We start from the raw sequence: 27,829 nt of genomic DNA on the forward strand, positions 1-27,829 counted from the left end.
TCATGCGCTGGGATCCATATTATCTCTATGTTACGTTCTATCGGCCTCGCCTCGAGGACGTGTTTGGCCTCTTCCGAGATTCTTCCTTTCGCGAAGTTTCTTACTGCAGTTTTGCTGTCACTTAAAATCATCGTGGCCTTGGTACCGACGCAAGCGAGCTCTATCGCCAACTCTTCCGCCGCATTGGCATCTCTCGTGCAGCTCGAAGCCGCTACCGTTGGTACTCCTGCCCCGTCGACCACAGCGGATACAGCCGCACCGTGCTGTCCGCACGCCGCGTCTACGTACGCCACCTGGTCTGCCGGTCGCTCCTTCATCTTCCTCTCGTAGGCCTTAGCCCTGTGTTCTCGCCTTTCCTTGTTATGCACGGGGTGCATGTTCCGCGGCATAGGTGGGACGCATATCTTGGCCCTGATTCCTGCCGGGATGTTTACCATCTTGTGCGTGCTACTTTCTGGTCGGATTCCTACCCATTGGAGTATTGTCCTGCCCGTTTCAGACTGGCCGAGCCGTTCTAATTGGGATATTCTCACCCCCTCTGCCAGCTCAACCCATCTGTTGTGTAGCCCCATTTTTTCAAGCCGCTCCGTCGACGTAGATATCGGAAGTCCCAGAGCGCGCTTGGCGCATTTCCTCAATATTCTGTCTACCTTCTCTATTTCTGCCTTGTTCATGTTTAGGTACGGCGTCGCGTAGCAGATCCGATTTATTACGTACGCCTGCGACATTCTCAGGAGATTCCTTTCTTTTAGTCCTCGGCAACGAGTGCGTCGCCTTTTGCGTGACGTCAGTATCCCCTAGCGGTAGGACCGGGAGTTAGGCTGCCGGCGGAGGCTGCGCGTCCGCAAGCGAGCGCACGAGGCCCCAGCTTTCACAGCTCTTGTGACGTCATATCACGTGGTGCTCCGATGAAGGTCAAGTGGTAGCGGTAGCTACGCGGCCGTGCGCGGCGCAGCAAGGAAGAGCTCGGTTGTGCGAGTAATATGCTTCGCATAAAAACAGATAAGCGGTCGAAGCCGCAACCTTTCCACCACCTCCTCTCCGACACGACGAGGCGCTGGCCTGACTAGAATGTATATATGCAGCGCGTTCGAAACTGTCTATATTATAAAGTGTGTAAAGGGTAAAGCGTTTTCCGCACCACTTTCACTATTTGACACTGGTGACGTCACCACTGGGTTACGTCACACATAAGTGGTGACGAAGTAATGACAAATTACTAATTAGTAACTAATTACTGATTAATGACTGAATGCTATTTAACTGCTAATTATCACACTTAAGCTTCGCCTTTAGGAGTGGAACGCGACAGCGTGTTGTAGCGTTGCCAGGCAGTCCACGGAACGACACCACGCGTTCGGGAGGTCAGCGGCGCTGCGCGTCTCGGGCGGACGCGCTTCATTTCGGCTCCGACAATTTTCGTCCGGATTATCGAAAAATTCCCTACGACCGCGAAAATTTTGCTTGCACTCGACGGTTAACATCACCCGGCACCCGAAGTCATCGCTCTCGACCGGGTGGGCCAATTTTTGGGCCTTTTAGGCCCATTTATGTCTTTATCCCGTGGGAGCCCCAGCCAGGCCTAAAGCCAAGCAGCCAGTCTCCAGCGTTCTCCGCGGACGCCATGGCGGCCTCCGCTCGCCGCGGGTACGATCCCGAGACGATGGCATGGACAGAAGTTGTCGCAGAAGCCACGTCTTCTCCTGAAACCTCCACTCCGACGCAGGAGATCGTGGATGAAGGCCTCTTTTCGTTGGTGGCACTTCGCAAACGCCAGCAGCGCCTGAACACCTCGGCAGTGAACGGACCCTCCGTGAGTGCCCCTGCTTCTGTGCATCCAAATACTTCAAGTTCCAGCCATCAGCTGTCGCCAATAGCAGGATCGACGAAATGGCGGCCTGCCGCTATGCCTCGACTCCGCAAAGAAGACTTCACGATCGTCATCAAGCCCAGAATGACGGTCTCCCTGAAGACGGTTTTGCAGAACGGTGAGCTTGGTGCTTTGCTCTCCGCCTATGTTAATGCCTCCTCGGTGGACACTCTTAGTATCTGGCCCATCTGGGACCAGAATATCGTTTTCGCCACCACTCAAGACGTGAACGCGGCGAACGCGCTCGCTCGTGAATTTACTCTGAAAGCTTCCAAAGGCTCCATCCCGATGGTCGGTCACGCCAAAGTCAACGGTGAAGACTGCACGGGGATCATTACCGTCCATGAGCAGGAAACTTCTACCACCCTGAAATCGAAAGTCCAGTGGCGCGGAGGAGAGATAGCCTTCATCCGCAAGCTGGGGAAGTCGACGATTGCCCTGCTCACCTTCGTGGGGCATAAAGTGCCACGTTACGTGCACTATAACAGTGTGATGACCTTGGTACGCGAATACAAGCGGACTATTCCCGCGTGTTTCCGATGCGGCACCATTGGCCACCGTGTGGACTTATGCCCGGATCCTCAACGCAATCGCTGCGGACACTGCGGCCAAACGGTCGCAGTCCTCGAAGACGGCAACTTGGAGACCCACGAGTGCACCCCTTCCTGCATCGTCTGCGGTGGCGGCCACCTTACGGGCTCGCAAGACTGCAAGGCAAAATTCCGGCGGCTGCAACGACCGGGAAACCCAACCGGTCAACGAAAGCAACGTCAGTGTGCAGTGCCCCCGGGAGCTGACAACACTCCAAAAGTTCCCCCGCCTGGCAGCAAGCTGGTGCAAGGCACATCCGGACCAGCGCCACCGGCGGGCGCGTTGCCCGGGCGTGTTTCCAAGTCCCCTCCATCAACAGGCCAAAAGTCGTCACGTGATCCAGGTGCACCCGTTTTCCAGAACGGGGATTTTCCGCCTCTCGAGGGCCGTCCGCTTGGCACACCAAAGAAGACATCACAGCCAAAGGTAGGCAGCCGAGACGGGTATCCTCCGTCCCCCCGCATACCCCTACCTTCTTCCCCACCAACCCTTCCTCCTCCTCCCCCCCTTAACTCTGAGGTTGCGGACCTCCGCCGTGAGCTCGAGACTCTCCGGGCTCAAAATGCTCAACTCCTGGCCAAAATTTATGCGCTAGAAACGGTTCGGTCCTCCCCGCCTATTGCCCAGGTAGCTCCGGAACCGATGCAACAAGTGCCGGTGGACCCGACACCATCTAGCTCTGACACGCGTTTCACCGCCCTCGAAAACGCCCTTGCCGCATTAGCGACTCAGATGTCCAATTTCGGCCAAATTCAAGAAACCCTGTTCAAGTCAATCACGGCCACGGTTACGGCCACCGTGACGGCCAATATTAAGACGTGGCTGGAGTCAAACCCCAGGCTTCTACGCCGAATGGGGCCCCTCAAAGGCGCAAACCGCCCATCAATATTCAACCGCCCCATCGATCTAAACGAACTCAAGGAAGAGCCGGAACAGATCCAGCCGCAGGTGACGGAACCTGTGCCGGCTCTCCAAGGCAGTCTCCCTTCAAATCAACATGGCTGCGTCCCCTCCCAACCAACACCCTAAAGGGCGCCGCCCCCCGCAAAGACAGCAAGTTTTTTCCCTTGTGCAATGGAATTGTCGGGGTTTCAAAAACAGGACCAAACGCGCCCACTTAAGGGCTTACATTGACAACCTCGAACACCCCGCCGCAGTCCTGGCGTTGCAAGAAACCGGAGATGCGGTTAAGCTCACGGGCTATAACACTTTTCAACGAGACCCGTTCACCTGTATCCTAGTCCATAAGGGTTACACAGCGCAGGAGGTTGATCTCGACCTAAATCTGGAATATTCGTACGTGATGGTCTCTGTCCTCCCCTTGCGGCGAACAGATAGCCCCGCACACATACTTAATATCTACTGCCCCCCGAAACTCAAAAACATCACTTTTTCTAACATCTTTAGCGCAGCACTAAGGATCGCGGGTCGCGACCCCCTCATGATAGTGGGCGATTTTAACGCGCCCTGTCTCATGTGGGGTTATTACAAGGAAGAGACGCGTGGTCGTAAGTTGGCGGAACTTATATCTACGCTGGGCATCACTCTTCTAACCGACCCGGTCCACCCAACACGTGTAGGGAACTCCGTCACTCGGGACACCTGCCCCGACCTTACCCTCGTGAAACACATCCAACACGCAGAGTGGATCAACACCGAGGATACCCTCGGTAGCGACCACTGCATATTGAACACTGTCATTTACACTCGGCCCTTACGTCGCCCCCTTGCGCAAGCCAAACTTCCCGACTGGAACGCTTTCCGCCAGGCCCTCCCAGTAACTTCTCTCATGGAACAGGACTACTCCACTTGGGCACACGGACTCATGCAAACACTCCGTTCACAATAAAAGCATATCCAGCTTACGGAGCGTGCACCTGACGTGGATAACCACCTAAGGCACCTCTGGGAAGCTCGCCGCAGCCTCACTAAGCGATGGCGGCGGCAGAAACACAACCGTAAACTCCGCGCTCGCATCTCTGACCTCACCCAGCAAGCTGCCGAGTATGCTGCCCAGCTCGCAGACACTAACTGGGTAGATCGATGCAACAGCGCAGCAAGGCAGATGTCCAGCCGCAAAACTTGGCGGCTCTTCAGGAGTCTCATAGACCCCACACAAACACGCTCGGAGACCCAGAAACACATCAATCGCGCGATACACAACTTTCAAGGAAACACGAAGCAGCTAGCGAACACCTTGCGCTCACAATACCTCAATCAGGATCAAGACCCGCGCGGGCAGGATTATTCGTATGCAGGCTGCGATAATCCGGAACTGGATCAACTTTTCCAGCTGCACGACCTTCGTGCGGCTCTTGCCAAAATGCGCAGGGGGACGGCGCCCGGGAGGGATAAGGTCACAGTCAAGTTATTGGCGAACCTTCCTGATCGGGCATACGAAACCCTACTCGAATATATTAACGCCATTTGGACCGGGGAAACTTCGTTGCCACCGGATTGGAAGACATCATTGGTAACCTTTATCCCAAAGGCGGGGAAACCTGTAAACGCAGACAACCTCCGGCCCATCTCCCTCACTTCATGCGTAGGAAAACTGATGGAAACGATGGTTCGTGCCGACACCATGTTCGGTTTCCGACCCAGTAAGTCCGCACAAGACATCCTCTTACAGCTTCATCATGAGGTTCTCGAACCCATAAAACACCCACACAACGACAAAATAGTCCTAGCACTCGATCTCAAGGGTGCGTTTGACAATGTAAAACACGGCGTCATACTAAAGCACCTTAGCGAGACCAACTGTGGTCCTCGTACATTCAATTACATCAAAGATTTCTTAACAGACCGCTTGGCCTATATACGTATACAAGAGACCGAGCACGACCCGTTTGAGATGGGAACGCGGGGCACACCACAAGGCGCTGTGTTGTCCCCGCTTCTCTTTAACATTGCTGTGATGTACCTCCCGGCACAGCTGGCGGCTGTCGGCGGTGTTCAGCACGCGCTGTACGCCGATGACATCACCATCTGGGCCACTACGGGAAATATAGGAGAGATGGAGGAATGCCTGCAAGCAGCGGCGAGCATAGTTGACCACTATGCCACGTACTGCGGCCTCCAGTGCTCCCCGTCCAAGTCTGAATTTGTGCATATTCGATCTTCTCCGAAATGCAAAATCTCCGTTCAGCTTTCTCTCGCAAGCGGCCCCATCCGTGAAGCGAAGGAGCTACGAATACTCGGTCTCTTCATTAATCAACATCGTAAGGCAGACACAACTCTTGCCAAACTCCGCAAAGTCGGCGACCAGGTGGGCCGAATGGTTCGCCGCGTTTCCAACAAGCGAGGAGGGTTGCGAAGTAAGGATGCGATACGGCTCGCACATGCCTTCGTAACTAGTCGAGTATTGTACTCGACTCCTTACCTCCGCTTACGGAAACATGACGAAGATCACTTGGAGATTGTACTCCGCAAAATTTTCAAGAGAGCCCTCGACCTCCCGATATCCACTTCCAATGCGCGACTCCTCGCGTTGGGGGTGGTGAACACCTATCGAGAACTCCGCGAGGCGCATCTCGTTAACCAATACACGCGTCTCGCCCAGACCGCGTCCGGTCGCCGCCTCTTGGACCGGTTACATATCAGACATGATCACCATACCATGGAACGGGTTCGAGTGCCAGAACTGTGGAGAAGCGCCCTCTACGTTCGACCCCTTCCGACTAAGATGAACAAGGAGGACCATAATGGCCGGCGCAAGGCGCGGGCGAATGCCCTGCACCGCCACTATGGCTCAAAAAAAACACGTCTTTTACGTCGACATTACAGGACCCTACCGCTCCAGGGGGGAATGGTACACGGCTGCAGTCATACACGAGGGAAAACAGGTGGACGGCCTCTCGTTCAGAGCACCCAACTCAACGCATGCGGAGGAGGTGCGATCGCCCTCGCAGCCTCCCATCCCGACTCTAAATTCATCCTCACAGACTCTCGCGGAGCCTGTCGTAACTTTGAGTTCGGTTGGATCACTCCACTCGCTCAACAAATTTTACACCGCAGTACTCGCGACGGCGATCCAACTCATCGCTCAATCATATGGGTCCCCGGCCACCAAGGCATGCCAGGTAACGAAGCCGCCCATGAGGCAGCCCGCGCACTCACTCACCGGGCACCAGGCGTCCCTTGGGAGGAGCTTAACCCAGATCACAGCCCTCTCCTTTCTTTTAAAGAAAATACTGAGCACTATCGTGCTGAACACCGGCGATACCCAGTTCCTATGAATGGACTTCGTAAAGCTGGCGAACGAATTCTCCTCAGGCTCTTTACAAACACCCTGCTGTGCCCGGCGGTTCTCAAGCACTTTAATCCTTCTTTTGACGGCCGCTGCTCATTCTGTGGGGAGGTGGCCGACACCTTCCACATGGTTTGGGCATGCAGAAAAAATCCTTCTCTCCCCCAATCACCCCTTCCCCTACCCGAGAGGACTGGGAGGCGGCCCTGCTCAGCTGCCAGGAACTATCGGCCCAACAGGCCCTGGTTCGGCGGACTTGTGTAGCGGTCTCGACCAACGGGATCCCGGAATGAGGGACTCCGCCTAGTATTTTTTTTTTCAATTCAATTCAATTCTTTTTATTATCATTTCTTCAGCACAGTACATAACATCACTGTCTGGATCCTTAGCCAAAGGCTAGTTATGGATCCATGCAATAAAAGCAAACATATTAGTGAGGACAAATGCTTTCTATATGCATGCCAAAATAATACACATAAGAATGGTGGAAAAATGCAAAGCGTACAAGCAAGAGGGTTCAAATTACAGAAATACAAGAGAGCTCACTACAAAAAAATAGAAGAGTGTGCAAAAAAACACGAAGGCAGGAACAGCATTCTTTATACAAAATAAACGCAGTTGCCTTAGAAGTGATTATTCAATGACATATAAATGGCAAACCCAACATAGACACTACAGAGAATAATAAGAAACAATCACAAAGCGATTTGCATTGTAAATCAGGTAATTATTTGTGACAGAAAAAAGGTCTTCAGTGAAGTATAAGGATTAGACGTTGCAAACACTGCACAGGGGATTTTATTCCAAGTTTTTACCCCTTGATACTCGAAGCGGCACTGGCCATAGTCATTGCGAGATGTAGGAACCAGAAATCTTCCCTGTGCTGCTGAACGGCTGTTAGTTGGGGCTCTATGGAATGTGTTCAAAGGAAAGGGGGAGGTGCCGGAGAGGACTCTTAGTACAAGTAGTGCAACGCGAAAATCTCGAAGCTGCAATGCCGGCATTATTTGGAGTCTAAAAAACAAAGGGCGAGAAGGCGTATACGGTGTTTTGCAAGTCATTATTCTCAGTGCCCGATTCTGCAGGCGTAAAACAGGTTCAATGTAAGTGATGTAAGTGAACCCCCATGATTCTATACAGTAAGTTAATTGGGACTGCAAAAAGCTAAAGTATATTGTTTTTAGTGTGTGTATTTCGAAATGTCGCCGAGCTTTGGCCAGAACGAAACATGCATAAGATAGTTTGCTGCGCAATTTTTCGATATGCGGTTTCCAGTTTAATGCAGCGTCTAAGGTTACACCCAAGTACTGAATAGTTTTAACTTCTTCAATTTCTTTATCTCCTATCGATATTGCGGAGCAGGTATTCTGGTATTTTTTATAAGGGGATGCAAATATAACATATTTAGTCTTGCCTATGTTCAAAGTGAGTCTATTTGTTAAAAACCATTTATTGACTCTCTGAAGTTCTGAGTTTAAAATATGCTTGGCTGTTTCAACGGAGTTAGCGGTCACCAACAATGAGGTATCGTCGGCGTACATAATGGCATGGGTATTTATTAGGCAATCGGGTAAGTTGTTTATGTAGAGTGTAAAAAGTATAGGCCCCAGTACTGAGCCCTGCGGAACACCTACGGAAATAGAACGCGAACTTGACGCGTGTTCGTCAATAATAACACACTGCCGTCGCCCAGTTGAATAGCTTCTAAAGAAATCGAGTGATACACCTCTGAACCCATATCGTTCTAGTTTCTTGCATAAAATATGGAGATCCACAGTGCCGAATGCCTCCTTAATATCCAGTAAGGGGGAGACCCATGAGGGGCCTCTCCCCGAGCACCTCTCTGTAAATTACTAAATAAATGCTCTTCACCACCACCACCACGCGTTCGGCGCGATGCCTTGCCCTTTGAACGCGACGCTTTTTGAGGAAAGGAAATTACGCAGTAATTCTCTGTCATCTCGGTGGACACCTTAACCGCACCGTACAGGAAGGGAGGAACGCCACATCCCGTTCGGCGCGATGCCTTGCTACTATTCCAGCCACTGTAGCCTTGCCCTTTGAACGCAAGGCTTTTTGAGGAAAGGAAATGGAGCAGTAATTCTCTGTCATTTCGGTGGACACCCGAACCGCACCGTACACGAAGGGAGGAACGCCACCAACCGTTCGGCGCGATGCCTTGCCCTTTGAACGCGACACGTTTTAGGAAAGGAAATTACGCAGTAATTCTCTGTTATCTCGGTGGACACCCGAACCGCACCATACAGGAAGGGAGGAACGCCACATCCCGTTCGGCGCGATGTCTTGCTACTATTCCAGCCACTGTAGCCTTGCCCTTTGAACGCAAGGCTTTTTGAGGAAAGGAAATGGAGCAGTAATTCTCTGTCATCTCGGTGGACACCTTAACCGCACCGTACAGGAAGGGAGGAACGCCACATCCCGTTCGGCGCGATGCCTTGCTACTATTCCAGCCACTGCAGCCTTGCCCTTTGAGCGCAAGGCTTTTTGAGGAAAGGAAATGGAGCAGTAATTCTCTGTCATTTCGGTGGACACCCGAACCGCACCGTACACGAAGGGAGGAACGCCACCAACCGTTCGGCGCGAAGCTACCGGCGCTTGTATGCCGGTTCTGTAGGAGGGCTTAGAGAGTCTCGTGAAATCTCGTTAAATCTCGTACGGTGCACGGATGTTCTCGTTTCATCGCCCGGATGAGTGGAATTCAGTTCCCAGATGTTGGCTTTCGGTCTCGGCGTGACGTCACCACACTGCCGACAACGGGAGCTAAAAGCATTTCATGCTTAAAGCACTAGAAACGAGAAACTGCCCTACATGAACTTCGCGATGCCCACTTACAAGCACACTATATTGACTAGCCACTACAGCCACCCGACGGCTCATAGTCAGCTGGGCATCTCTATCCCTCCCAGCATTTCATAACTAAGAACACTTCCCACCCACATTCACACTTATATATTGCCTAACGATTACCTCGGAACATGCACCACATCCGTGACCAAGGTCGGTGCACAAATGGTACGGAGATGAGCCCGATGCTGTCTGGGTGAATGCAGCCTGTGATGAGCACAGGGCCACTGCGGTTGTCGACAACCCACAGATAACAGCCCGAACTTTCGAGCTTCCTTCAGGCACCACCTCTGAGGAAGCCGAGAAGTCCGCCATAGCCTTTGCTCTGGCATACACAGACGCCTGTTACATTGTTAGTGACAGAAAACCGCCCTTATATATTTTACCAGGGGCAGGGTTCATACCCCTGCACATTGCTGCTGCACATGCCCACCTCGCACCTCCCCTGACGCGCTGAGCACATCTGAGTGCCTGCGCACTCGGGAAATCCCGGCAACAAGGTCGCCGACTCCTTAGCCCAACGGTGTAGAAACCGGCCACCGGCGGTCCTCGTGGGGGATTTCTCGAAGGAGCGTATGCACTCGTTCGCTGAACTCACTGCAAAATCCCGCGCTTAGGGCCTAATCTACCCACCACCTCACCCATCCCTCACTATCAAGAACATAATCTGGCGTCGCCTGCAGACGCGAATGCTGCCTACACCAAATAAAATTTCTAAATTAATGCCGGTACCCCCCATATGCACTTTGGGCTACCACCCCAAGTCAACCCTTACCCGGATACCCCTATCATGCCCTTCGTCTCCTCCGCCCGCCGGGCCGGTGCCTCTACGAACCTGGGAGGATTGGGAGACTTCACTATGGTCAGCGGACATGGCCAGGCAGAAGACCACTGTCAGCCGGGCCGCATACGTCATGGACCAGCACCACATGAACGTTTAGACCGTGAGTGGGGTGGTGAGGAGACCCAGGAGGCCTGCGGGCCTCGAATTCTCTCGCTAAACAAAGTTTTTCCGTCCATCCATCCCGATACTTAGAGAGTGAGCCGGAAAATACCAGGCAGGAAAGGTGTTGCCCGCCCTGAACCGAATGTCTGAGCCTCACTACCGCTCGTGATAGGGTTTGAGGCGGACCTCGTGAATCATCTCTGGTTTTGCGGTTCGTTGCGGCTTCTCAAAACCATCCGGAGTGACCTCGTAATTGAGGCCGCTCAATGGCCTGATCACTCGGTAGGGCCCGAAGTAGCGGTGGAGTAGATTTTCGCTCAGGCCTTATCACCTAATGGGGAACCAGTTCCACGGACGGTCTCCAGGTGCATAATGGGCGTCTCGATGGTGGCGTCTGTAGCGTTCGGAATCCCGGAGTTGGTCTTCAATTCGCACCTTGGCTAGTTGACGAGCCACTTCGGTGGTGGTGGTGTAAACATTTATATATACCATTTAGAAGAGAGCTATTGCTTGGACCGGGCCCTTCACAATCACTAGGAGGGATGCCTAGTCCGGGACCCATGTGGCCTCCGCGGCGACCCGTGCTCTTGTCACCAGGGCTCGTTGGTCCTAGACAGTTGAGCAGCCGGACAGGGCAGCCTCCCAGTTCTCTCGGGTGGGGTGGGGATGGGGCGGGAAAGCAGGATTAGCAGGGCATGCCCACACCGTGTGATACATGTCCGCTATCACTACCCCACAGTGGGGACACTCGCCGAAAAGGCCGAATTGAAATGTTTAAGAACTGACGGGCACAGTACCATGTTAGTGTAGAGGCGAAGAAGCCACGCTCCTCCGCCTTCTTGAGGCCTTTACAGGGAGGTGGGTATCGACTATTAGTTTTCGGGAGATCTCTCCTCTTTCAAGCTACTTCAGCGTGTTCGAAAGAGGTGTGGGTGTCAGTGAGTAGGCTGGAGTCGAGTAGATACGGTAGCATGGCGTCGGGCATCATCGTTACTTCTCGGCCGTTAACGAGGCGGAACGGGACAAGCGTGTCACTTCATCCTACGTTTTGTGTTCATAATCGACGTATAGTGAAAACATCTCAGCCAGCGTCCCGTTTAGTCGTCGTGTCAATCCATTAGTTGGAGTGTGGCATGACGTACCGTGCTGTGCGGCACTGAGGGCCACCGTGCGGACACATGCTCCTGCCCGGACGAAAAGTGCGGCCTCTGTGGCCAAATGGTAAAAACCGTCGACGGGGTCAAGACATCTCATTAATGCAGTCCATCCTGTGCAGTCTGTGGGCAAGCCCACGCTACCAACTCCCGAGACTGCACGGGAAAATTCCGGCAGCCCAAGGTGCCCGGCCCCAAGGCTAAACGCACAGAGCTCCGAGGAAACCAGCGATCTGGCAAGCCGCCAAGTCACCCAAATTGAGGTGCCAGTGCCGGAACGCCGCGTGGTGCTCTCGGCACCGACCACAAAGTGTCGTCGGCTTTGCAATCGTCGGTTAAGTCAGCGCCCGGCAAGAAGACGCCGCCTCCACCGCCCAGCGGCAGGGACACTGGCCACTTCCCGGCCCTCAAGACAAGGCACTACCGGCGCCCGGGCGTCAGCGCCTCAACACGGCAAACAACAGGTGAGCAGCTGGGCTGAGATCGCCTCCTCCTCCTCCCATCCCCCCTCCCCCCCAGTTACCGCCTCCGCACTAGATGCGGAATACAAAAAACAGATAGACGTGCTCCGGGCACAGAATGAGCTTTTGCTCACCAAAATTCAAAATTTAGAATCAAAATTGGCGTGCGCCCTTCCGAGCCCGCCGAACTCGGACGCAATGGAGAGCGACGCGGAGATCTCGCCTGTCTTCGTGACAGCCATCTGCGCGATGGAGGAACGCTTAACCTCTAAATTACGCTCTATGATCGAGACCGCCATGGACCAGATCTTGACCAAGGTCAAATCTGCCATCCTCGCAGTGGTCTCAAAACACATCTTGGACAACCACCGCCTCCTCCGTCGGACGGGGCCCATTAGGGACCTATCCCGTCCTTCAAAATTCAACCGTCTCATTATTGATTCGGACAATGAGGACAGTTGCCCCGCTCCTTCCGTCATCCCCTCCTTGATGGCACAAGTAGCTGGCTATGGGGCAGCCAATACCTCCTCCTCCCCCCTCAAAATTATAAATCATGGCGAGACACCAAATCAAAGGAGTTCCGCCATCTCCAATTCGGCCGTGTCCACTTCAATAACACAATTGAACTGTAGAGGCTTTAAAGACCGCACTAAGCGGGCCCATTTCCGCCTCCACCTTGAAACCTTCGAGTCCCTACCAGCCGTGGTTGCCCTCCAGGAGCCAGGTCTGGGCGCCAAACTTTCAAATTGCATGACGTTCCAACAGGATCGCGCGTCTTGTCTTCTCGTTCACAAAGCCTACACAGCCAACTTAGTAGATATCGATCTCCAGCTCGAGTATTCTTATGTAATGGTGACTATCCTACCACTCCGCCGCAAGGACCCGCCGTTGCATATACTCAACGTGTACTGCTTTCCCAAGCTCAAGCGAGTGACTTTTTCGGACCTCTTTAGCCGCGTAATAAGAGTTGCGGGTCGCGATCCCCTGCTGATGGTGGGCGACTTTAACGCTCCCAGTCAGCTGTGGGGGTATCGCAAGGAGGAGTCGCGCGGACGTAAGCTGGCGGAACTTGCGTCCACGTTGGGCCTCACCCTCCACACGGACCCCGTCCACCCAACATGGCTAGGGAATTCTGTGACATGGGATACGTGTCCGGACTTAACCTTCACTTGCAACATACGACACGCAGACTGGCTCATCATCGAAGAGACCCTCGGTACCGACCACTGCATCCTTAACACTACACTACGCACACGACCCCTCAAGCGTCCCAGAACACAAGCCCGTGTCCCAGATTGGACGATATTCAGGCACAAGTTTCACTTACTTGATAATACACCCATTTCGGAGCAAGGATACCCGGCATGGTGCCAACAGCTGCTGACACACCTTTGCTCGCATGAAACTCAGATCCAGCTCTCAGAGGCGGTCACGGACGTCGATAACCACCTTCTACACCTCTGGGAAGCCCGTCACAGCCTCGTCCGCCGTTGGCGACGCCAGAAACATGAAAGAAAGCTTAAAGCTCGAATTGCCGAGCTTACCCAGAAAGCGGCAGAGTACACGGCCCAGCTCGCCGACTCCAACTGGGTGGATAGATGTAACACGGCAGCGCGACAAATGTCCAGCCGCAACACGTGGCGTCTCTTTCAGAGCCCTAATCGACCCAACCCAAACACGAACAGAAACACAAAAACGTTTGCACCGAGCCATGCATGCTTTCCCTGTCAACACAACTCAACTGGCAAAGAAACTTCGGGACCAGTATCTGTGTACAGCACAAGACCCCCGTGGATCTGCGTACTCTTAAGCAGGCAAGGAGAACACGGAGCTGGATCAAACTTTCCAGCTCCATGATCTGCGGGGGGCCCTTGCCAAAATGAAACGGGGCACTGCGTCAGGAAGGGATAAGCTCACCGTCAAGGTTTTGACGAACCTGCCAGACTTGGCATACCAGTCCCTCCTCGCCTACATCAATGCAATTTGGCGAGGGGACACCCCCCTGCCAATTGACTGGAAAACGGCTGTGGTCACTTTTATCCCTAAACCTGGCAAACCATTTAAAACAGATAACCTCCGCCCCATCTCTCTCACCTCTTGTGTGGGAAAACTAACGGATACGATGGTACGGGATCGGTTATCTGCATATCTTGATCACAAACATTTCTTTGCGAGCACTATGTTCGGATTCCGCCCACACAGATCCGCACAGGATGTCCTCCTGCAACTTAATCGGGAAATCCTTGAGCCCTCGAATGCCCCCATAATGACCGGGTAGTACTCGCCTTGGATCTCAAAGGGGCATTTGACAATGTAACACACGAGATCATACTCACTAACCTAAGTCAGACCGACTGTGGCCTCAACACATTCAGAGACATATGCCAATTTTTAATGGATCGTCAATACTACATCCGCATCCAAGATAGAGAGCATGGTCCTTACCTACTCGGCACACGGGGAACCCCCCAAGGGGCGGTACTTTCCCCGCTGCTCTTCAATCTGGCTATGATGCACCTGCCGGCCCAGCTGAGTGGTGTCGCCGGCGTGCAGCACGCCCTGTACGCCGATGACATAACCATAAGGGCCACGCAGGGCAGCACAGGAGACATTGAAACCAGCCTGCAAACAGCGGCGACGATAGTAGACCGCTACGCCCGCCGCTGCGGTCTTCAATGTTCCCCTCCAAAATAGGAATTTGTGCACCTCCGCCCCTCACAGAAGTGCGAAACTAAAATCTCTCTTTCTCTTGAGAGTGGTCCCATACGCGAAAGTGACGACTAGGACTCTACATCCACAAACACAGACGGCCAGACACTACATTGGCCAAATTCCGAAAGGTGGGGGACCAGGTGGGCCGCATGGTCCGCCGGGTTTCCAACAAACGCGGGGGGTGACGAAGTAAGGATGCCTTGCGGCTGGCAAACGCCTTTGTAACAAGTCGAATTCTCTATTCGACTCCTTATCTGCACCTACGGAAACTAGAGGAGGATGCGCTTGAGGTCATGCTTCGCAAAATTATTAAGCGTGCCCTTGACCTCCCGTCACTATTTCAAACAGCCGGCTTATGGCTCTTGGGGTTGTGAATACTTTCCGGGAGCTCCGGGAGTCGCATAATTACAAAGCAGTACACGCGCTTGTCGCTAACGGAGTCGGGTCGTCTCCTTCTTGCTCGACTCCATATCCAACACAACCCTCCAATGGAAGACAGGTTTCGCATCCCAGAACTGTGGAGACGTGCCCTCCACGTGCGGCCTCTTCCAGGAACCATGTCACACGAAGACCATAGTGGTCGGCACCTGGCGCGAGCGGAAGCGCTAGCCCGGCATTATGGCAACAAAACAGGCGTATACTACGTGGACGCCTCCGGTCCTCACCACGGGGGATAGTACACGGTCGCGGTAGTTCACAACAGCAACACAGTTAACGGCCTTACCTTCAGAGCCAGAAGTGCAACACAACCAAATGAGGTCGCGATTGCTCTCGCGGCCTCACATTCCGATACAAAATACATAATCACCGACTCGCGAGGGGCATGTCGGAACGTCGAACAAGGCTGTACTCCCTTCCTAGCCTATCGAATATACCAAAATTGCATGCGGGCTACGGACTCCGCACACCGTTACCTTATATGGGCCCTTGCTCATCAGGGGTTGGCAGGAAACGTGGCAGCAGACGCAGCCACCCATGCGCTCTCTCACCGGGGTGTTCTCTCCTCCCCACCCGATCAGGAACCCGATTTTAATCCGGCGTATACATTCAAAGAAATTACAGCCTATTATCAAAACAGTCATCGCCTTTACCCAAGTCCAAGTAAAGGCCTCAGGAAGGCGGATGAGCGGCTCCTTCTCCGCCTTCTCACCAATACATTACGGTGCCCGGCAGCACTAAAAAAATTTCACTCCTCCTTTAACGGCAGCTGCCCGCACTGTAGTGCGGTGCCTTCTGACACCTATCACATGGTGTGGGCCTTCCCCCAACCCGGCTATTGCCCCCATCCCCAACCCAACCCGGGAGGACTGGGAGGCGACGCTGCTCGGCTGCCACGACTTACAGGCCCAACAAGCCTTAGTCGGGCGCGGCCGGGCGGCGGCCACCGCCACTGGGGTCCCATACTGGGGACCTCCACCTAGTGTTTGTGAGAATTGGTCCCTTACAGGCTGATCCAAGCATACCTTCTGTCCTTTCTTAATAAATGTTTTCACCACCATGACGTTGTTCGGCAGTGGGCTGTACGGTTGTGAAGCAGGTTCTGCTTCAGCAGCTCAGCCATGAATACAGTGTCCCGGTCGGTGATTACGATCTCAGGTGCGCCATGACGGAGCACGATGTCATGCACGAAGAACTTGGCCGCTTGGATGGCTGTATCTATAGGCAGACCTGATGTTCCCGCATAGCGTGTCAGGTAGTCCGTGGAGACAATTATTCATTTATTTCCCGAGTCCGAACGAGAGAATGGACCCAGCATGTCCATTCCAATTTGTTGAAAGGACAGCGATGGTGGTTCGATGGGCGCGGCCTAGAATTCGTAAAGCCCTTCCGGACTAATAAAATCCGTTTTTTCGCGATCCCTCGCATCGGCCTCGACCGGCCAATATCCCGACTTCAAATCCATTGAGGAAATTTATTTCGCGTAGCAGAGTCGGCCTAAGGCGCCGTCAATGCGTGGAAAGGGATAAACGTCCTCTTTGATAAATTTGTTCAGGCGTTGGTAATATACACAAAACTTCAATGTGCCGTCTTCTTTCTCGAGGAGGAGGACAGGTGCCACCCAGGGACTGCGGGAAGGACGAATGAGGTCGTCGCGAAGCATTTCCTTGGTTTGACGGCATATATAACGTCGCGTTCAGCCGCAGACACTCGGTAAGGGGACTGCCGAAGCGGATGCAAGTTCTTATCGGTAATAATCCTGTGCTTGGTAAAGTGAGTTCAGCCATCCTGTGAAGAAACCGAGAAGGTATCTCCGTAGCGCTGGAGGAGTTCTCTCACTTGTGCGTGCTGCTTGTCAGATAGTGCTCGATTTATGTGGACAGTAAAGTCGCCGGAAACTGGCCTCTCCCGTTCCGACAACGTGGCTATGGAGAGGGTGCACACGATTCTGATATCGCCGATGACAGCAATGTGGGCCACAACTGTTCCCGTGTTGAGATGTTGGTGCGCACCGCCAGAATCCGTGATCAGCAGCGCTGCTTCACCCTTAACGAGGCGAACAACTCTTCTAGCGACAGCGAGTCTTATGTGAAAAAATTGGCAGAGACTTAGCTTGGTTAAGCCCGGTAGGCTGGTCGTGTAGCTCAATGTTCTTCAAGTTCTTCATCCGTTTCTCGGGCACGTCGCTGTTTCCTAGCTTCAGCAAATCGTGTCAGCTTCTCCTTATACTTGTCGGTCGGCATGGCTTCTAACGAGGCCCTTGTCGAAACACCTTATATATACACATCCACACGTAATCTTCTCTCAGAAAGAGGAAGGGAAAAAGAAAGAGAGAGCAGCAGCGACGTGGTAACCCTGGGACTGCGGCGACGAGCCGAGCTGGTGTCCAGTTTTCTCTCCGCTTGGTATGACGTCACCACAGCGAGCGCCTCCTCGCGGCTGCGGCGCTCAGCACAGGTGCGCGGCGCGCCGTGGTTATTCTGGGACCGCGCTGACGAGCCGAGCTGGTCTCCAGTTTTTCCTCCGCTCGCTGTGACGTCACTATGGGGGCCGTCTAAAGGTCAAACGTGGTTACCGCCGGGACCACGCTGACGGCTCAAAACCTAGCGTAGTTTTGCTTTCGCACTAAAAGCAAGACGTGGTTGCCTTGCACGACGCCTTCAAAATTCTGCAGCGTCTTGGTGCCAACAAGTACCGTGACGCTCGAACCAGACGGAATGGTGACTTCATCATTCAGAAAGCAAAAGGCTGTCGGTTGGCCTGAAGCTTGGTGCATTGCATTCTACGGGGAGAATTATACGGACTTCGATAGAAGGTCAGTTACCGCGCTGTCCTCGGTAAAAAATATTGGCGGGGGATTAGCATTCGTTAAGCCTGGTAGGTTGCGAAAGCAAACGCGCAGCGCCTCCAACGGAACGAACGCAGTGCGCCGCCTGTACAGGTCACGCGTGGCTACCGGCCGCCGCTGCGCGACGACTGAAAGCGTTTTGGAACGCAGTGCGCCTTGAGCTGCAACTCGTGACGTGCATGTCCAACCCGGCTCGAACCCGACCGCGGCGGCCGCCACGTTTCGATGGAGGCGAAACGCAAGAGGCGCCCGTCTGCTGTGCGATGTCAGTGCACGTTAAAGGTCCCCAGGTGGTCGTAATTATTCCGGATACCTCCACTACAGCACCTCTTTCTCTCTTTCTTCTTTCACTCCCACCTTCCTCTCTTCCCTTACTGCGCGGTTCAGATGTCCGCCGAGATATGTGAGACAGATACTGCGCCATTTCCTTTCCTCAAAAACCAATTTACCAATTTACGCAGTGCGCCGCGTCTGCAGGTCACGCGTGGCTAGCGGCCGTCGCGGCGCGACGGCTCAAAGCGTCTTGGGTAATTTTTTATATTTTGTTTTTGATGTTGTTGCGACTGAGAGAACGAAAACATAACCTACAGCTGGTATGACGTCACAGCGCCAGTAGCGCCACAGGTGCGCGGCGCCGCGTAACTGAAGCCGGGCTATCTGAAGGAGAGAGTTGGTCGCCCATATTCACTCCGATAAAGGTCAAATTTAACTGCGGCCGGGTCACACGAAGGCTTGAAAGTGCGAGAAGTATTGCTTTCGCAATAAAATCCATAGCGAGAATGACATCGCGTGAACACTGGTCGAGGATAACAAATGTTTCCAGGTAGTTGCGCCTTGAGCTGCAACTCGTGACGTGCATGTCCAACCGGCGTAATCAGGCGACATCCTCCCATACGAATCTCCGGTCCTGTCCATGGCGTGGTGACCTTTTTCAGAATAGGGACAAACTGCCCACTGAAAATGGAGCACTCGGCGCCGGTGTCCACGAGCGCGGTCATGTCGGTTCCATCGATGGAAATACTGAGGTCTCCTTTTCTAGAGGTCGGGTGAGACGAACGGCGGGGTGTCCGGTCACGGCTGCGGTGCTATACGGATTGACTTCGGTTCGTCGGATGGCAGTTGCGGGGAGTCGGAGGGTCTTTTGGGAATGGCGGTGGGCTACGGCATTAAGTGTCCTCCTTGCTGCGGCGTAGGAGGGTCGTTCATGGCGTCGACGCGTAACCTGCCCCTGAAAGTTTTCTGCTGCTAGTTTTTCAGTCGTGGGCTTGGCGACCGTCCTTGCGGAGTGTCACCGTAAAAGCGTCGAGGACAAGGGAAATGACGTGGGCATGGCGACCGAGAAATCCTCGGCAGCCCTGCAGATTCTGCCAGGCAATCGTCAATTTTGCTGTGGTGCTGCACAGGCAGCGGGCGTGGTGCATCGGGACGGACACCGTGCAGGCCCATCCGTCGACACAAACAGTTGGGGTGCACGTGTCCTGCCTCACCGCAATGATAACCCATTGGGCGAGAGTCGGAAGGGCGCCAGATGGCACTTTTATGTGGGCGCTCTGGAGGCGGTCGAGGAGCTGTTGGCGGCCACAGATAGGCGGGAGCTACCTAATCGCAAATTACGCGACCGCATAGCCAAACTCACAGAGCAGACTGCAGCGTATGCTGCCGAACTCTCAGATTCAAATTGGATAGCACACTGCAACGCCGCAGCTCATCAGATGAGCTCGAAGGGGACATGGCGTCTCTTTCGCAGTTTAATCGACCCCTCCCAAACGAGAGGGGAGGCGCAAAAGCAGCTCCGACGGGCTGTGCAAGGGTTTCAAGGAACGACGGCGCAACTTGCGGACACTCTGTGCGACAGATATCTCTGTCGTATTGCCACGTATCATTGTAGCGTCCGTTCGTTCGTGCAAGGCCGCAGAAAAGGGGTGTTATCATTTTTGTTCGAGACGCGAGAAGCGACAGGTCTAATCACGATTGTTCACAGCCATGAACAGCTGCATCTACGTGTTTCCAGATTACTCTAGATGATGTCGACCTGTTATCTCGAAGTTTCCTTGGCGGCTTTAAATTGAACGATGCCGCGAGCAGCGGGAATTCGTAGTTCTATGACCGACGAGCACGTTTGTTGCTTACGCCGCCGCCGAGTGATTCAGTTATTTTGCGGGCGCAAGTCAGCCCAAATAAAGAGCTTCGTTTCCAAGACTGGCTGGTGTCTTCCTGACCATTGGACTGCCGTCACTACAACGTGACAGTATGGAGGACCCGCCTGGGCCACAGTACATGTACTCTGGCGGCCTAATGAAACTCTCGATGCCCCTTTTGAGTTGCACGACCTTAAGGCGGCCTTAGCAAAAATGCGCCAGGGTACGGCTCCGGGACGGGACCACATAACAGTTTACCTGTTGGCGAACCTACCGGACTCAGCCTACCTTCATTTATTAGAATACATCAACCAGATCTGGGACGGGCGTCAACTCCCTCCCGAGTGGAAAACGTCACTTGTGACGTTTATCCCTAAAACAGGTAAGGCCGTGAATACGGACAACCTGAGGCCCCTATCACTGACCTCAAGTGCGGGCAAGCTTAAGGAGACGATGGTACGGGATCGCCTCTCTCCATACCTGGAGAGTAAGGGCTTCTTTGCAGTCACCATGTTCGGGTTTCGCCCTCACATGTCTGCACAGGATGTCCTTCTCCAGCTGCACAGGGATGTAATACGACCCACAAATATGCAACACAATGACAAAGCCATCCTCGCCCTTGATCTGAAAGGGGCTTTCGACAAGGTGAAACACGGAAGCATCCTGGCCAACTTGAGTTCTACCGATTGTGGGGCTAGGACCTACGCGTATGTAAGAGATTTCTTGACTAATCGCCAGGCTTTTCTTCGAATTGAGGGCGAGGAATACGGCCCTTACATGATGGGAACGCGGGGTACCCCTCAGGGAGCAGTGTTATCACCGCTCCTGTTCAACATTGCTATGATGCGCCCCCCAAGCCAATTGGCCCGGGTGGAAGGCATTCAACACGCGTTATATGCAGATGATATTACAATTTGGACCACTCAGGGGAGCCTTGGGGACATGGAGGACCGCCTTCAGCAGGCTGCTTCCATAGTCGACGCGTATGTTAATGACTGTGGGCTCCAATGTGCTCCAGCGAAATCAGAGCTTCTGCATGTCAGAGCGACCCCAAAGGATAGGACAGCAATACACATATCTCTGTCAGGAGGTCCTATTAGAGAGGTGGAGGAGCTCCGTATTCTGGGTCTTTTCATTCACCAGAGACTCAGACCGGACTCCACTATTGCGAAACTCAAGAGAGTAGGCGAACAGGTAGGGCGCATGATCCGCCACGTTTCCAACAAGCGGGGTGGTCTGCGGGGCAGGGACGCGCTTCAGCTCGTCTATGCATTCGTGACTATCCGGAGCCTCTACGCCGTGACATATATCCGCACTACTAAGCAAGACGAGGCGCGAATAGACGCCATCATCCGAAAGGCAACTAAGCGAGCCCTGGATCTCCCGGTGGCTACCTCTAATGCCAAACTCAAGGCATTGTGGGTGCTAAATTCCTACCAGGAGCTGCGGGAGGCCCACCTCGTGAACCAATACACGCGGCTCATGCAGACGGCTCCTAGGCGCCGCCTGCTAAACCGCTTACACATCCAACACGACTGCACTCCAGAGGAGGCGGAGCGATCCCAGTACTATGGCGCCATATGCTCTGGTTCTCCCCGCTCCCCCGTAACATGGACACCGACATGCATGAAAACAGACGACAAGCGCGGGCTCGGGCTCTTGAGAGACAACACGGCTCCCGAACCGGTGTATATTCTGTAGACGTAGCAGGGCCATCGCCCACGGGATTTTACTCGGCCGCTCTCGTTCACCAGGAAATGCATGTTGATGGAGTCTCCTTTCGAGCCCCGAATTCAATGCGGGCCGAGGAAGTAGCGATAGCGCTTGCTGCCGCCCACGCCAATTCGAGAATAATCATCACGGACTCCCGAAAAGCATGTGAACATTACTTGGCAGGGGAAATCTCCCCCTTAGCTGCTTGTATTCTACGACGGACTGCCACTGATCTAACACCCAAACGAATCATGTGGGCTCCTGGCCACCAGGGCTTACGAGGTAATGAGACCGCTGACGCGGCTGCCCGAGCGCTTACTCACCGGGCTCCTCATCCCAGCTCTTCTGGCTCGGAGACTAACCAGCCGCTGCTGCGATTCAGGGAAATATTAACACATTATAGCGACAACCACCGCCGTTTCCCGCCCCCTGCAAAAGGGCTGAGTAAGACGGAGGAGCGAACTTTAAGGCGCCTGCAGACAGGTACTCTACTCTGTCCTGCAATCATACAACATTACGATCCTAACACGGGTGGGCGATGCCCACACTGTGGGGAGACCTGTGATATCTTCCACATGGTGTGGGCATGTACTCAAAATCCCCACCTCCCCCCTTCCCCTACCCCTTCCAGAGAGGCATGGGAGACTGCCCTCCTCAACTGCTCCTCGCTTGAGTCCCAAAGGGCTCTGGTGAAACGGGCGAGAGGCGGGGCCTCGTCATGCGGTGTCCCGGACTAGGGACGCCGACCATGTAGGGGGGCCACTCTGTGGCTCCCAAACTCTTTTTCACAAAATAAGTTTTTACCACCACCACCTGGTGGCGTCTCCGAGGCGGTCCTGTGCGACGATCCGCGGCGGCGTATGTCATGGCCGCCGGTGCTGCTGGCGGTGGGAAAGAAACTGGGGTCGCAAACGCATGCTGGACTTCTTACCGAATGACTTGATCGATAGAGAGCAGAACCTGCGGGCACAGGCGAAGCCGGAAACAGCTTCGGCAGTTCCTCAGGAAGCACGACTCGTATGGTTTCGCGAAGAAAGTCAGGTGTACTGGTGTCGATATTTGTTGCAGCCATAACCAGAGTTGGACGATCGTGCTGCCGGGATCGCACGTCGAGCGCCTTTCTTTTGATGATAGCCTCCGACACGAAATCAGAGACCGTATTCGGTAGTCTCCGTACCAGGCCAGCAAAGATAAGTTCCCTGATTCCTCTCATAAGGTATCATAGTTTCTTCTGTTGGGATATGCCCGGACTATCCCGTCGGAACAACTTCGTCATATCTTCGACATAGACAAGCACGCTTTCGTTGGGCAGTTGGACACGAGACTGAAGGAGGAGCTCAGCCTGTTCCTTGCGAAGCACGGTAGTAAAAGTTTTCAAAAACTGAGCCTTGAATTAATTCCACGATTTTATAGAGGGCTCCCGGCTTTCGAACCTCGTACAAGCAGCGCCCTTCAGCGAAAAAAATACTTGCGGAAGCTTAGAGGCATCCGCTCAACTGTTATAAATGGCCATGCGTTCAATTTTTTTAATCGAGTCCTTCGGATCTTCACATAGGAATGCTTGTAACGTCGGTTGCTCCTGCGGCTCCTGAAGCACGACGGAAGGAGCGTTCATGATAGGCACCACGTCTAATTGTGGCTTACTGGTCGATGGAGATGAGGCAGGACAACATGCGTGAGGCCTCACGCTTGGATTAAGCTCCAGAGGCCCGAACATTGCGAGGCGACCGAGGAGGCGGCGGCTGCTGTTATGGATAGGCTCTACCTCGATGGCCGACGACTCACGCGGGCTTGAGCCCATTTTTGCTGGAGGGGTCCGGAGCATGTGGTGTGATATCGAGAATCTCCACCATATGTCAATAGTGGTTCGCAACGACAGGCATGGTTTAGACGTCTCGGGCAGGGCAACGGCAGGACGTTGACAGCGGACGCCGGGTGGTCCGTCAGTCCGTCGGTCAGCCGAAAAACGCGAGCGCATTCACGCCATCGTCACTTCAGCTTCTTCGCTTCACGAATCCCACGCGCTGGTCCAACGGAAAGAAGATGAAGCTTGTCAATACGTACAGGTCAATTTTAATGCAAAAGTAGAATTGGAGCTTATATGAAGCACAACAGAACACGACAGACTCGGCACAAACATGACATAAACATTACGAATGCCATAGAGCAGAACCGATGCAATCAAGCTGTCGTTTTATTCCAAGAAATATAGCCGACTGGAATAAGTTATCTCGCGACGTGGCCGGCTAATCATCAACCGAGGCATTTTTATCTGCCCTCAGATCAAGCCAGTCAGTTTTGTGCACTTGGCTTGATTCTTGGGATCTATGTTTTTGATGTGTTAGACGCTTTTTTTTGTTTACTTTATGAGCCCCTTTTTTGCGCAGAGGCTTGGTAGTATGCTCATCTGCTCTCTTTTTGTTGTTTTTGTCTGTGGTGGACCAAGCATTTTTACACATAGCGTATCGACTCCTGCCTTGGCCACCAAAAGGCAACCGAGAGTATTAAATAAAGAAAAAGAAGAATAAAAAAACACAACACGCTGCCGTGTTTCTAGTGAGTGTCACGTGGCGTCGCCACATGAAAGTATGCGCGACCGTGGGCGTGATGTTCAGACAAGAAGGACGGGGCGTAACACAGAACCAGCGAACTTTTTAACACTTGTAACGGTGTCCAGCTGCTACACTGGCTGCTTAGTGACGCAGTTTTAGTCCGCTGTGTAGTGTCCATAATCAACTGAATGTGCCAGCACTACTAGAGCGGCGATGGCCCAACTCTAGGGAGAGCCTGTGTGAGTAAAACTGTTATTTTGCGCATTGACGTCGCCCCCTTTTTTTTTTTTTGTGAGGACGAGTCGCGTCACTGGTATTTTTCCAGCGCCACTATGTATTTCAGCTTACATGAAATGAATGGTTTGGTCGAACTTTGTGCGGCTTCTGTCTATTCCTTCGTATGCTGGCCGCTTTTCGCTCTCTTTTGTGAAGGAATACGAGCTTTCCTGCCCAATTTACATCTGCAAAACAAGGTGTGGATTAAACCACCTCCCGAAGTGTTGTTTCTTATTGCTCGGCTTTGGTTTGGCGCCGAAAAAAATAATCAGAAGAGTGTGAGCATGCTTAAAGACAGCTTACGGGGTGCAGCAGTCAAATAGTGAACGTTTTCCCCTTAACAACTTGAGTAGACACTTCACGGGCTGGCAACTCAAGCTGTTCTGCATCGCTGTACAGAGCCCACTTTACCTTGAACGACCAAGCAGGAGTGGGACGCTGACGACGCAGCTCTAAGGAGAGACTACGTGAGTACATCTGTTCTCTTGCACATCGCTCGGTTGGTGTTTTTTTTTTGTGCGGATGTCGCGGAAAGCTGCACGCCTTCCTACCTGTTCTATACTAGCAGCCCATGTTCTGTCTGCATCCAGTCAGCCTCCATCAAATATAACATTTTCTGCACAAAACATTCTCGAGAAGTCCGGTGCGGGAATTGAAGTGGAAGGTTCATGAAAATGCTTTTTCAATAAACAACTGGTGCATCAGCTGTCGCTCAGTGAAGTCGGTGAAATGTTTTAGCAGCGGCCCTTCGAATTCAGAGCGCGAAGTTAACAGAACAAGCTGCGTTATTATTAGTGCAGCGAAAAAATTGCCGTCATGTTTTGTAATGTTTATTGGTTCATAACCTTCGTACGGGTCTTCATAACTTTGTGACGCGAAGAGCGACCACATTTATCGCGAATTATTGCATTTACGCGCGGCTTGTTCTACATCGTGCAATATTTTTGCCATTGCATTTTGCACGTTACCTAGAAAGTTCTCTCAGGTTTAACCTTAGCACGGCTGAGAGCAGCGGTCATTGTGTTCTTCGACGACAACAAAACGTGCTTGTTGCTATCACCGCCGCCAAGCTGTTAAGTACAGTCGCGATCACATAACTGCGGTGCACCGGAAGGTGTGGCAGAACTACGTTCTGCGCCACCTGACAGCGCAAGCGCGCACTTTCACCCCAGCGGGCATATCTGTACCGTCACTCCTACATTTTGCTCGCCATATACGTAGCGACTGAGAACACTTTATACCCTTAGATATATAGTGGAGAACGCCTATAACTACCGCAGTTATAACGAACGCGCGCTTAATACGAACGAGGGTGGTGCTACCGTCAAAATATGCATTAGGGCAACATGTACGGCCTTTCAGATACGAACAACCGGGACAGCGTAACTAGGTAAGAATAGAAAGGCGCAGCAAATTAAGCTGCAAAGACTAAAAACTCGCTTATCTGGTAAACGCGGAATTTGAGGAGTGTCTCCGGCCAATAATCACACCCCCTGTGAAAGAATGCGGGATCCGAATAATTCAGTAGGAAAGGCGACACATTTACGACGAAGTGATAGTTTTACAGAATCGTGACGTCAAAAACAAACACCGTGAAAGGCCGCAGCAGCGCTGGTAGAAGGCACCGCAACCGTACGCTTAAACGAGGAAGAACATCTGCGACAGGCGGTTTCCCATTCTCATTGAAGCCTAATCGACTGATACTTTGTGCAGTGCGCCTTCGTACGCTACAGGCCGCTTTGGATGTCCTGCAGAATGCTTTACTTTTTGTTCTAATACCGTGGAGTTTGCAACCAAGCACGAGTTTCATAAAGGCGATGCACGATTATCTCGTCGAGTGGCTTGTGAATTCATCAATGACATGGCAAAAAATATAGGAGCTTCTGCTCGTTCTCGACAAATTTGCGACGCACCAGGCGTTGTCTGAGTATGATGACAATAGCTCTTCTCGCAACCGAATGAAAAGTGCGAGATTCAGCCACCGGAAATGGGCGTCATTCACACCCTTAAGATGCCCCATAAGCGGCGCTATATAGTGGGCATGCTATGCCAAAATGACGCTGAAGGCGGCGACGTTCACTTCGCATATCTTTGTTCGCCGCTGTGGAACTGAATAAGGCCGTGTGTATGCGGCTTACGATGGAGTGCAGAGGAAATTGCTTTCCTGAACAAAAGTTTATGGGCCAAGAAACGACAGAAGACGCTGTTGAACTTTCGCGTCGTTTGACACATGTGGTGTGGAAGTAACCCGTCGTTGATGGACAGATGCCGGACAAGGCTTCGCCTGCGTTTACTTCGAGAGGTGCGGATCATGACAGCGACGTTGCAAAGCGATACTCTGACGAAGACATTGTGCGCGAATTGCGAGCACTCCCCTAGTGCCAACAATCTTCTGACGAGGATGCCGAGCTGCCACCCGTTGCCATGAACGCTTTCCCCTAGATTAGTTAAATCGTGTTCTTAAATCTGCTTATTGCTTGGCCTTGCACGGAAACATAGGTATTCCCGCTATGCTGACCTTGGAAAGCGCCGAGATAGGCTCTGCTTCGAGGAAGCCGACACGCATAATGTGCGTTTCTGAAAAAGAAAAGTTTTTTTCGTCGTACTTCGCATTTCGGGCTGAAAATGAAAGTTTCGTTCACTACGAATCTCGGATACAAAGAAGCGCAACCATGCTACCTTCAGGTTGTTATAAGTGGGCTGGACTGTATTGTTCTTTACGAGATGCTGTGCATAGAAGGCACACGGCATGGAATGACCTGTCGGAAGAGAAAGCTCCGTCGCCCCAGTGAAATTTTGCCGTGGAGTGAAGCCAACCCCAGGATGGTCCAGAAACGTAGTCCACTGGAGCGTGCCGACATCATTCAATCAACCTGTGGCGACTGCACGTTTTTAGAACGGCCGGAATTTACACCTTAGCGTCAAAAACATTGGGCGCTGTAATGTTTAAGCGGGTTAAAAGCAAATTTGAGCATATTCATAACCCCGGCTTTCTTAAAGGGGCTGCGGAACAATG

The 27,829-nt window shown here is 52.9% G+C and overlaps 1 protein-coding gene across 3 annotated transcripts in view; it reads left to right on the forward strand.

Annotated features, from left to right (window-relative positions):
- Positions 1–1,442: 1,442 nt before the first annotated feature.
- LOC149337644 (uncharacterized) overlaps positions 1,443–27,829 on the forward strand; it is a 42,665-nt gene continuing 16,278 nt past the window's right edge. For 2 of the 3 annotated variants that reach the window (XR_016284412.1, XR_016284413.1), the window contains exons 1-2: positions 11,794–12,139; positions 25,213–25,280. Coding sequence is in view for 1 of the 3 variants with exons in the window: in XM_089553473.1 (XP_089409599.1) it covers positions 1,625–2,887 (1,263 nt within the window). In the remaining 2 variants the exon portion in view is untranslated. Of the gene's footprint in view, positions 2,888–11,793; positions 12,140–25,212; positions 25,281–27,829 lie in introns of those variants that run through there. The other variant, XM_089553473.1, reaches the window with a different exon arrangement.

This window comes from Amblyomma mixtum, chromosome 7 (assembly GCF_055824585.1).
Source record: "Amblyomma mixtum isolate Tamu chromosome 7, ASM5582458v1, whole genome shotgun sequence".
Taxonomy (NCBI): Eukaryota; Metazoa; Arthropoda; class Arachnida; order Ixodida; family Ixodidae; genus Amblyomma; species Amblyomma mixtum.